This window comes from Physeter macrocephalus, unplaced genomic scaffold, assembly GCF_002837175.3.
Source record: "Physeter macrocephalus isolate SW-GA unplaced genomic scaffold, ASM283717v5 random_406, whole genome shotgun sequence".
NCBI lineage: Eukaryota > Metazoa > Chordata > Mammalia > Artiodactyla > Physeteridae > Physeter > Physeter macrocephalus.
The window spans coordinates 4,959-14,729 of NW_021145692.1; the positions used below are offsets into that span (position 1 = coordinate 4,959).

Sequence of the window (9,771 nt, forward strand, 5' to 3'; positions counted from 1 at the left end):
GTGAAATCTGACCATCTATGGGGAAGTGTACTGTCCAAATATGGAAAACAGTGTCACACACACATATACGTTATCATTCCGAAGAAACATGGTTGAGAGGCTTTGGAAGACCAAACGGACTGAAGGGAATTTAACAGGATATACGGATCACAAGGGAGAAAAGCCTGGGTTGCAGAAAAAGACTGAACAGAAGAAGAGGAGAGAGAGGGGGGAGAGGTGGAGGGTGGGGGGAAGGGAGAGAAGAAACCGAGAGCTTTGCTGTGCTGGCCATCCATCCGCATCCTCTCGGTGTGTCTCTGCACCCACAGGACAGGGGAGCAGGGGATGCACCGGGGGGCGGGCCCAGCGTCGGCCACACCCCTGCCGGCCCCGCCCCCGCCCCCCTCCCCGTCCGCCCGCGGCTCCGGAGGCTCCTTGGGGCAGTGATGTCTGTGCCACGTGCCGCATCCTGCTCTTCCTCCGATGGACGCGGAAGCAGCGACGGACCCTTCTCATCTCGACAGGGCCGCCCATTCCTCAAGGGCCCCTCGCGGCGGCCGCTCCGGCCTCACACAGCCCACCTGCCGCCCGCCCCTGCTCCCGTCCACAGCACGAGGTCATTTCCAGCTCTGCAACTGCTCTGAGCTCCTGTCCCTCAGTGATGAGCCAATCCTGCAGGCGTGGTCCGGGGGAGCTGCCCTTTCTACACGGGCTCCGGAGCAAAGCAGTTCTTTAGCTCTTTCCACGTACATTCTGAAAGCGGTGTTTTTCACTTGGACAGGATCCATCAGGAGGTGCTTGGTACATGAATGATGCACATATGAACTAATTTAATATAAACGTTTACTGACGGGACGGCTTGCCGGGAGACACTGCGAGAGGTTAGTGAATAAAGAAACAAAACCCCTTCCCCGGGCGGACGGGTTAGCAGCTGCAAGAGAAACGGAACAGGGGAAGGACGCAGAGAGGGACAGAGGGCAGAGGGTCTCAGAAGGGACACGGGGCCGGGAGCACGGGAGGCCTGAAAGCACAGGCAGCGGCTGGCCCAGAGCACGGGGGCCCAGGGCGAGGTGAAGCCCCCGAGGCTTTACGAAAAGACAGGATCCTCCTTCTGTTGTGTCGAGTATGGAATAAAGAGGAGGCCGAGCGGGAGGGACAAGAGCAGATGCGGGGGCCAGTGAGGAGTCATGTCCTGGGACTGCACCGGGGCACCGGGGGCGGGGGTAGGGCACGGCGAGAGGACCTGGATTCCGGTCAGGATTCCCCGACAGGTGGGATGTAAAGTGTGAGAGAGAGAGCGCCCTGTGGATCCGAGACCCTGTCCCCTTCATCCCTCACATGGGGTGGGGTCCGGGGGGGGCCTCCCCCCACCCAGCCTCGTCTGATGCACAAGGCGAATTGCAGGACCACTGCTCTCTGCTGAGCCCCGTCCACCTCGGCTCCTCCCAGCTCAGCCCAGCACTGCAGGAAGCCGACATGCCAGCCGTAGCCAAAAGCCTTTCATTATTATGAAAAATAAATTCTAAAAAGTCTCCAAGCATCAACCACCTTTCCAGAAGCAAAAGAACAACCACCAAGAGGTGTGTGATCGGAAACGGAGTGGACCTCACCCCAGGAGGCCCAGGGGTGACAAAGCAATGACTGCAAAGTCAGAATCACCTCGACCTCAGCATCTTCTGGATGTTCGTTCCAATAAGCAAAAAATATCAGTCCGAACGGGAGAGGAGACAGGATCTGGTCCCGCTGGCCGCGTGGCCTGATCGCCCCCGGTCCAGGGTCCTGCTCCCTGCAGATTCCCTGGAACCGGGGCCACCAGGGCTGCCGCGCTGCCTTCCTTCTGATCTGGCCCGGGAAGCAGAGCGGGTCAGGGACAGGCCGGCAGGACCAGACACACAGCCACAGAAGTCCACCTTGACCAGGGCCACGTGCACAGCCCCGTTCTTGATGAAACGTGTCTTTGGGAGTCCGGACAGCAGAGTTTTATGATTTCCTGTAATACTCTAATTACCTAACTCTCGTGACGATCCAGAAAATGGAACTTGCAAGTAGTAGTGCTTTCCGCTAAATTCCCAACATTCCCAAATTATCCTACTTATTTACACAGTAGGAGATACTGTGTTCTTATGTGTACATTGTACTGAGATATTACAGTAATGAATATCGATTCGTGTTTTCAAGTGCAGGGCCTTGCATATAGCAGCTGTTCAAAAATATCTGTTGACTACACAAGCATGTATTTCATAGAAAGTTCCATTTTGGCTTACACTAATAACCGATGATAACACGCCTCCGTCACCTCTCATTATAATAGCCGACATCACGAGCTCTTTTCGTCTCAATGCAATAAACTGGAGATAATGTACAAATGCACTGTTATGTTGGAATTATAAAATAGGACAAAAGAACGCCTCAATAACTAAAATATTTTTTGAATTACTTCTACTTACAATAAAAAAAGATGCACGGCTGTAACTGCCACAAAAGCAGGTGTATAACAACTGGATATTGACTGAATAAATTAATGGCTAGCTGTTTCTTCCATATTTGTGGACGATGACAGCTAAAATTAGACACAGCATTGTCTAGCAGACTTCCACAAGTTACTTTTAATCAATGGACAGAGATAAAAAGTGAAATAAGCTGCTCGTTACCCTGACAGGGGTCGTACAAATGCGATGTCGGCCGATGCGGTCCACGGGATTTTCTGTCTTTAATGGGTGAATTGAGTCCCCTGAGGAAGGATGACTTGACACTATTCTAGTCTCTTCGTCTCAAACAGGGGCTCCAAAGGGATGACCAACTGCTTTCTCCTCCACAATCCTCGGAACGCGTGGACTAGTGAGTAGGCTGTTTGAGCTTTGTGCCCAGAGGGGAAAATGCCACCGAGATAAGGAGGCATCCTTTAACAGAATAAGCCTGCTCCGGGGGCTTGGCAACTTTTCATTACACATTTGGTGTTTCTAGCAATAAAGAGTTTGATCTTTAAATACAATCTTCCACTTGGTTAATGCAGGACCCTGGCCGGGCCCCCTGCACCCCCAGGGCCCTGGGGCCGGCTCTCACCCCCACTCCACAGTACAGCCTGCACACCTAAGAAAACAAGTCTCGGAAGTGGAGCAACTTGCCAAGATCGTCCTCCCAGGAACGACAGAGCTGCTGGCATGTGAATCCAGGAAGCGGCTCCACGGGCCTTGCTCTGACCTCTACCCCGTGCACCTGGGGAGGTTGCTTTGATCGTTCCCATTTTGCAGACGAGGAAACTGAGGACCAGCGAGTGAGTGGAGGGCTGTCCAGCCGGGCACCTGTGTCCTCAGCCCCTTTTCATGATCTGAATGCTGACCCAGGCTGACCCAAGAGCAGCCCCAGGGGGACAAATGTGTGCAAATGACAGGAAGGCAAGTCTCCTTGGGGTCCGTGGCTAAGACTTGCTGTATAAAGGGGGCTCTGACACAAACACAGATGCAGCAAGCCCTTGTGCAGGGCTAAGGACAAGGCAAGGGGTCATCTCAGCATGGAGCAAGGTGGGGAGAGGACAGTGTGGCCCCTCCAAGATGAAAGAGGGAGAAAGATCCCGTCTGGAACAGGCAATTCCTCTGTCCTTTTCCCAGGTCCCAGGGAGAAGAAGTGGGGCCTACTCATTTATCTTAATATACAGCTTTAGGCCTCAGCGAACGGTGCATGATGGTGGTAACTTTTCTGCCAAAGAATCTCTCCAGATCTGATAAAAATATTTATACTGAGTAGACCTGCTGCTCTCACATGTGATCAGTCCAAATTCTGGGGGGGCAGATGGGGCAGGTAGAGGTCTGTGGGGTGGTGGTTCTCAAAGTGGGGTCTGTCTGGGAACTTGCTGAACCCCGAGTTCCCAGGCCTGGCCCCAGACCTACTGAATCAGAAACCCTCAGTGTGGAGCCAAGGTAAATGTGCTTTCACAAGCCCTTTGGGGGGATTCTGATGAGCACTCGGGCTTGAAAAATACTGACTTAGCACATGGGGCCCTAATGTATAGATCATTCCTGTCTGAACGTTCCACGTAATTAAAGCTTCACTCAAGGCGCTGGGACGAGAGGTGAAGGCCTGAGGCAGAGAGCAGTTCCACCTTTTTCTGAAAATGGCACGTGGCTTCCCTTGTCTCACTGGCCCCTCTGTCGAAGGGCTGGAACAAGGATGCCACCCACTTCTCTCACTGGCTCAAACGCCCCTGGAAAAATCTTCTTGAAAAGTACTTTTAGAAATAACAAATACTCAAATCATGAGTATATAAGCAGGTTGCAAATTCTGAGACAAAGATTACAGTTTTTAAAAGTTTCAGATGACCTGGAAGATGGCTGAAATTATTTTGCCTTTAAGACCCGAAAAAGTAAACAGAGTCGCCCCTGAGTCTCAGCGAGAGATGTTTCCAGGACCCCCTCAGATACCAAAATCCTCAGACGCTGAGGCCCTTCTATGAGATGGGGCAGTATCTGCACATAAGCTACCCATGTTCTCCTGTGTACTTTAAATCATCTCTAGGTGACTTACAATACTTAATACAACGTAAATGCTATGTGGATAGTTGCCAGCAAACAGCAAATTCAGGTTTTGCTTTCTGAAATTTTCTGGAATTTTTTTTTCTGACTCTTTTTGATCCATGGTTGGTTGAATCCGAGGATGGGGAGACCCACAGATAGGAAGGGGCTACTGTACTGAGTTTTTAATAGTAGTTGATAAGAAAAAAGTCTTTTAAAAGAAGAAAATCTAAGCATTCCCGTTTTCCTATAAACTAGTCACAGCCTTGAAAATAAGCCTTTCCTCCTGATTCAGGATATTCGTGTTAGTAACAGTTGCATATAAATAAGGCTTTCCAAACAAACATCTTATCTTTTATACGGGAGGAAGTTCAGGAAGAAGGAATTGACGTTCTTCCCCAACGATGACAATACATTTTTGGGTTCCTTTCCCAGAAATTAGTAAATAACAAAATACCTTTCATTTAGAAAGAAAAAAAAAAAAAAAAAAAAAGCACGGTCATAGCAAATGCTTAAATCTAATCCATATGCCATGCATATTCTTAAAAAAGGAGATGGCTGCTGTGAGTCAATTTCTCCACTCATTCTGTGCCAAATAAAACGGATTTCAGTAAAGAAGCTTTTATTGCCTCAGAGGGAGCTCTATTCATTCTGCAGTGTATACAGTACTATTTATTTTTCATTCAGAATTCCCAGTTCTCTACTTGATATACATTTTCCCACTCAAGCCAACTTTATCCACTCTGGATAAGCACATAAAAATGTGAAAAACATAACTCCTCTGGATAGAAGGAATTTTTTAAGTGCTGAAGCAGCACAGCAAAGGACGCCGTAAACAAAACGGAAGGACGACCTATGAACTGGGAGAAAATATTTCCAAATGGTGCGGCTGACAAGGGCTTAACTTCTAAAATATACAAACAGCTCCTACAATGCAATACCAAAAAACAGACAACCCAATCGAAAAATGGGCAGAAGACCTAAATAGACATTTCTCCAAAGGAGACATACAGATGGCCAAGAGGCACATGAAAAGCTGCTCAATATCTCTAACTATTCGAGACATGCAAATCAAAACTACAATGAGCTATCACCTCACACGGGTCAGAATGGCCATCACTAAAAAGTCTACAAACAATAAATGCCGGAGAAGGTACGGAGAAAAGGGGGGAACCCTCCCGCACTGTTGGTGGGAATGTAAATTGGCGCAGCTACCATATGATCCAGCAATCCCACTTCGGGGCCTATGTCCGGAGAAAAACAAGGTTCGAAAGGATACATGCACCCCAATGTTCACTGCAGCACTGTTTACAACAGCCAAGACATGGACGCAACCTAGATGTCCATCGACAGATGAACGGATAAGGATGTGGTACCTATAGACGATGGAACACTACTCAGCATGAAAAAGAAGGAAATCATGGCGTTTGCAGCAACATGGATGGACCTAGAGAGGATCATACTAAGCGAAGTCAGTCAGACAGAGAAAGACAAATAGTATATGATATCACTTATATGTGAAATCTAAAATAGGACACAAATGAACTTACCTACAAAATAAACACAGATTCACAGACATAGAGAACAGACTTGTGGTTGCCAAGGGGGTGGGGGGCGGTCAGGAAGGGATGGATGGGGAGTTTGGGGTCAGCAGATGCAAACTATTATACATAGAATGGATATACGACAAGGTCCTACTGTACAGCACAGGGAACTATAGTCAATATCCTGTGATAAACCATAATGGAAATGAATATGAAAAAGAATAGATATATATATATATGTATAACTGAGTCACTTTGCTGTACAACAGAAATTAAACACAACATTGTAAATCAAGAAAATTTTAAGAAATACCGACGCAGTGTAGCATCTACATTCGGTAACATCAGGCAAATGCAATTCTTTTGAAATAAAGCTTAAATTATACTGATACGGGAACTCACACTTTTCACCACAAAAGAAATACCCCTCCCCATCAAAAGCAACAAGACACCCCCAGAGGTAGGTGGTTGAAAATTGCTAAATGCTGTAAGGATGCTCTGTGTCATGAGAAAGTTCAAAACCTAACTCCCCACAAAATAAGGGGTGAAACGCACTGCAGACCCCCACGGGAAGCAGCTCTGTGTTCACGAGTCTGTGCTGTTTAGCTGGGCATGCGTACAGCAAAACAACGCCAGTTTGGTTCGTGCCTGCATTTCTTCTATCAAAAGACAGTGAAAAGACGATGGAAAACTCAAAATAAGTTAGTACTATTAGAAACTGTTGAAAGAACATAAAAGTCAAAAGTTTTCTTGTAAACTGTGTTGCATTACAGGCTTTTCAGACAGACTGCAAGGACTGGGGATGGAAAGGCCGTTACATGGGAACAGGGGTGTCTCTAGACCAGGGATGAAGAACACCCCTGGAGGGACTGAGAAAGGTGACCAAAGAACAGGCAGATACACGGACACACAGATGACCAGGCCGGAAAGGAAAGGATGTGAGGCGTCACGACACTGCCACGGAGCCGCTAACATGACCGCTAACCACGACACGGGGGCCCAGCCTCCCGTCTGAAAGGTACAGACGTGGTTTCTACGTTATTTCAAGGGAAGTCGGTTTATGCATAGGCACAAAAGGGCCGGGCCTCAAGACCAGCAGCGTGTGATGCTATGGACCCCATGAAGCAGACACGGGCCAGCCAAGCAACACCACAGCAGGAGAAAAGTGTCAGGAGAGTCACCTCCTGCTGGAGGAGAGCTGGGCTTAAAGGGGCTCCACACAGATGTTCCCCTCTGTGGGGTGGTATCTGCCCAGGAGGCTGCCGGGCAAGTCGCCGGGAACCATCTCAGCTCCGCGAGGAAGAGTGGGTCCTTCTCCTTACGCTGCAGGCTGACCCGCCTCTCGGGGTCTCTGCGGAGCACTCCTGTTGCTGCCCAGGAGAGCCTGGCTTCTAAAAGCACCCAGAGCACATCGTCCGTCCTGGCCACCCTTGGGGGTCACCGCTGCCGCATCCCACCCAAATAATTTTTTTCAGGGTCACACTTTAAGCCGGAAAAACCGTCAAAGAGTGTCCTGGCCTCTGGAAAATGAGGGCCTGGTATGTCAAATAGCATTTCAAGGCCAACCATCAGGTGGATGAAGGAAGAAGCCCAGAGTGAGAGGCCAGCCGCTAGGGATGCCGGCTCTGCCTGGTCCCCACGGGACAGTCACGTGCAAAGCCGCTCCTCTGCTCTGAAGCTGCACGGATACAAGGCCTCCCTAAACAGATGTCACGTCTCATAGAAACCAACTTCACGTGCAAACGCCTTCTCAGCCGTCCCGCGAACGCGGTTTATTTGGGCACCTATATTATATTACGTGCCCTCCTCCTCTTATACACACCCCAGGTTTCTTACAGCGCCTGCAATTTTCTCATTAAGCAATGGTGCCCCACATCTCAAAGCTAAAGATAAAATAAATGTTAATCAACAAGCCTAAGCCTTTAAGGGATGAAGGCACAAAACTAGTTTCGGTCTTCCCTGAATGAAGCCATGTGGCACCTCACCTTGACTTCTGAATAAAGCTTAACTTTTCACCCTGAACCATCCCGTTACTAAAGCCACAAGCTTGAAGGATGACAGGGCGCACAGGCACCTTCCAGAGGATTCATGGGTTCATCTAGCAGGGGCCCCGGTCCTGAGCGGTGCCCTCTCCCTACCTTTTCCGACGTCTTGTCTTGCACGGGTGGTCCCGCGCGGGGCAGGGACGGAGGGGGAGGTGCTCGGCGCTTCTTCAGGTCTGACCTGACCGACACCCCTGAGATGCTGCCAAGGGAGAGCGATGGACCCAGTGTAGTGGAACGGGGATTCACGGACGGGGAGTTTGGGGTCGTCGAGCAGCCCTGTCGGGGGAAGAGGCAAACATAAAAGCTCATCACTCTGAGACGCTTCTCGGCACACGAATGCTCAGACACGAAAGCCGAGCGCCCACCACCCACCTGAACTTCTCCCATCAGCATTCCCACGGACAGCTTGAATGGCTGGAACAAAACTCTTATTTTCACTCTCCTGGGAAAATGATCACAGACCCCACGGCAGGACACACGTCCTGGTGTGAGGTTTATCTTCCTAATCATGAAGGAAACAGCAGACTTTTTAAACCTCTAAGAGGAATTCTTACCAGCTGGAATCATGCAAGATTCTCAACCCACCTGCAGTGGTGAATTAACCTCCTTCAATTTTTACCCTGTCATCAGAGTGAGCACTTAGATGCTGAAAAGAGGAAGGAACAGACCAAGAAGTGTATTTCTGCTGGAGAAGAAGCCCGTCTTCGCCATCTCGAGAAGTACTTCACCCGCTGCCAGGGAGGGGCTTAGGTTTCTTCTAACTATGAGAAGTTTCAAACAAGTGGCCGGGTAGTATAAACAGCCTGCTGTGAAGACTTTACGTGACCACCGAATGCAGTACTTCATGACAGGTCCCTAATCAGCTGAAAATAGATTCAACCTAACACGCTAATTAATTGTTCCCAAGGAGCAAGGTCTATATCCAGGGAGCAGACTAAAGGCACATATACATTTTTCCAGTTTTTCCTCCTAGGTCCTGCTTAATAGAATCATAGGAGTGTTAGTGCAGGAAGGGCATTTACAGAAATAGCAGTCTAATTCCAAATTAAAACTGAAATGGAGCCCACGCCCTGCCCTGCTGTGCCCTCCGCCCTGCCCCGTCCCTCGCCAGCACTGGTGTCCCAGCCTGGTGTGGTCCACACCGAGGCCAGTGCAGTGCAGTGGTCAGCCCACAGATGAGGGGGACACACTGCCTGGACTCAGTTCCCGGCTTTGCCGCTGATAAGCTGTGTGACCTTGGACAGGTTTCTTAACTTCTCTCTGCCTCAGTTTAACTCCTGTAAAACTGAGGTCAATAACAGCACCTCCATCACAAAGAGATCGTGAGACCTGAATGGGTTACGACAGATGAAAGAGCCTTCGAGAGTTCTAGGCACAAAGTAAGCATCTGATGTGTGCTATGATAGTTACCATGTAAATGTGAGCCCCGTGAGGACAGCCCCGCATTACCTGCCCGCAGCCTCACAGTCTATTCTCTTCTGCCAATTATACTATCATTCAGTTTCCTGAGGAGATTTTTGAGACTCAGATTTTCTTCTTTTTTTTTTTAGGTGGTTTTTATTTATTTTTTAACATCATTATTAGAATATAATTGCTTTACAATGGTGTCTTAGTTTCTGCTTCATAACACAGTGAATCAGCTATACATATATATATATATATATATATATATATATATATACACATACATCCCCA

At 48.8% G+C, this 9,771-nt stretch overlaps 1 protein-coding gene across 1 annotated transcript in view; it reads right to left on the minus strand.

Annotated features, from left to right (window-relative positions):
• Nucleotides 1-8,105: 8,105 nt before the first annotated feature.
• LOC102992902 (protein cordon-bleu) overlaps nt 8,106-9,771 on the minus strand; it is a gene marked incomplete at its 3' end in the record, with an annotated part of 48,048 nt that continues 46,382 nt past the window's right edge. The window contains exon 6 of the mRNA XM_055082972.1: nt 8,106-8,352. Coding sequence (XP_054938947.1) covers nt 8,106-8,352 — 247 coding nt within the window. The remainder of the gene's footprint in view (nt 8,353-9,771) is intronic.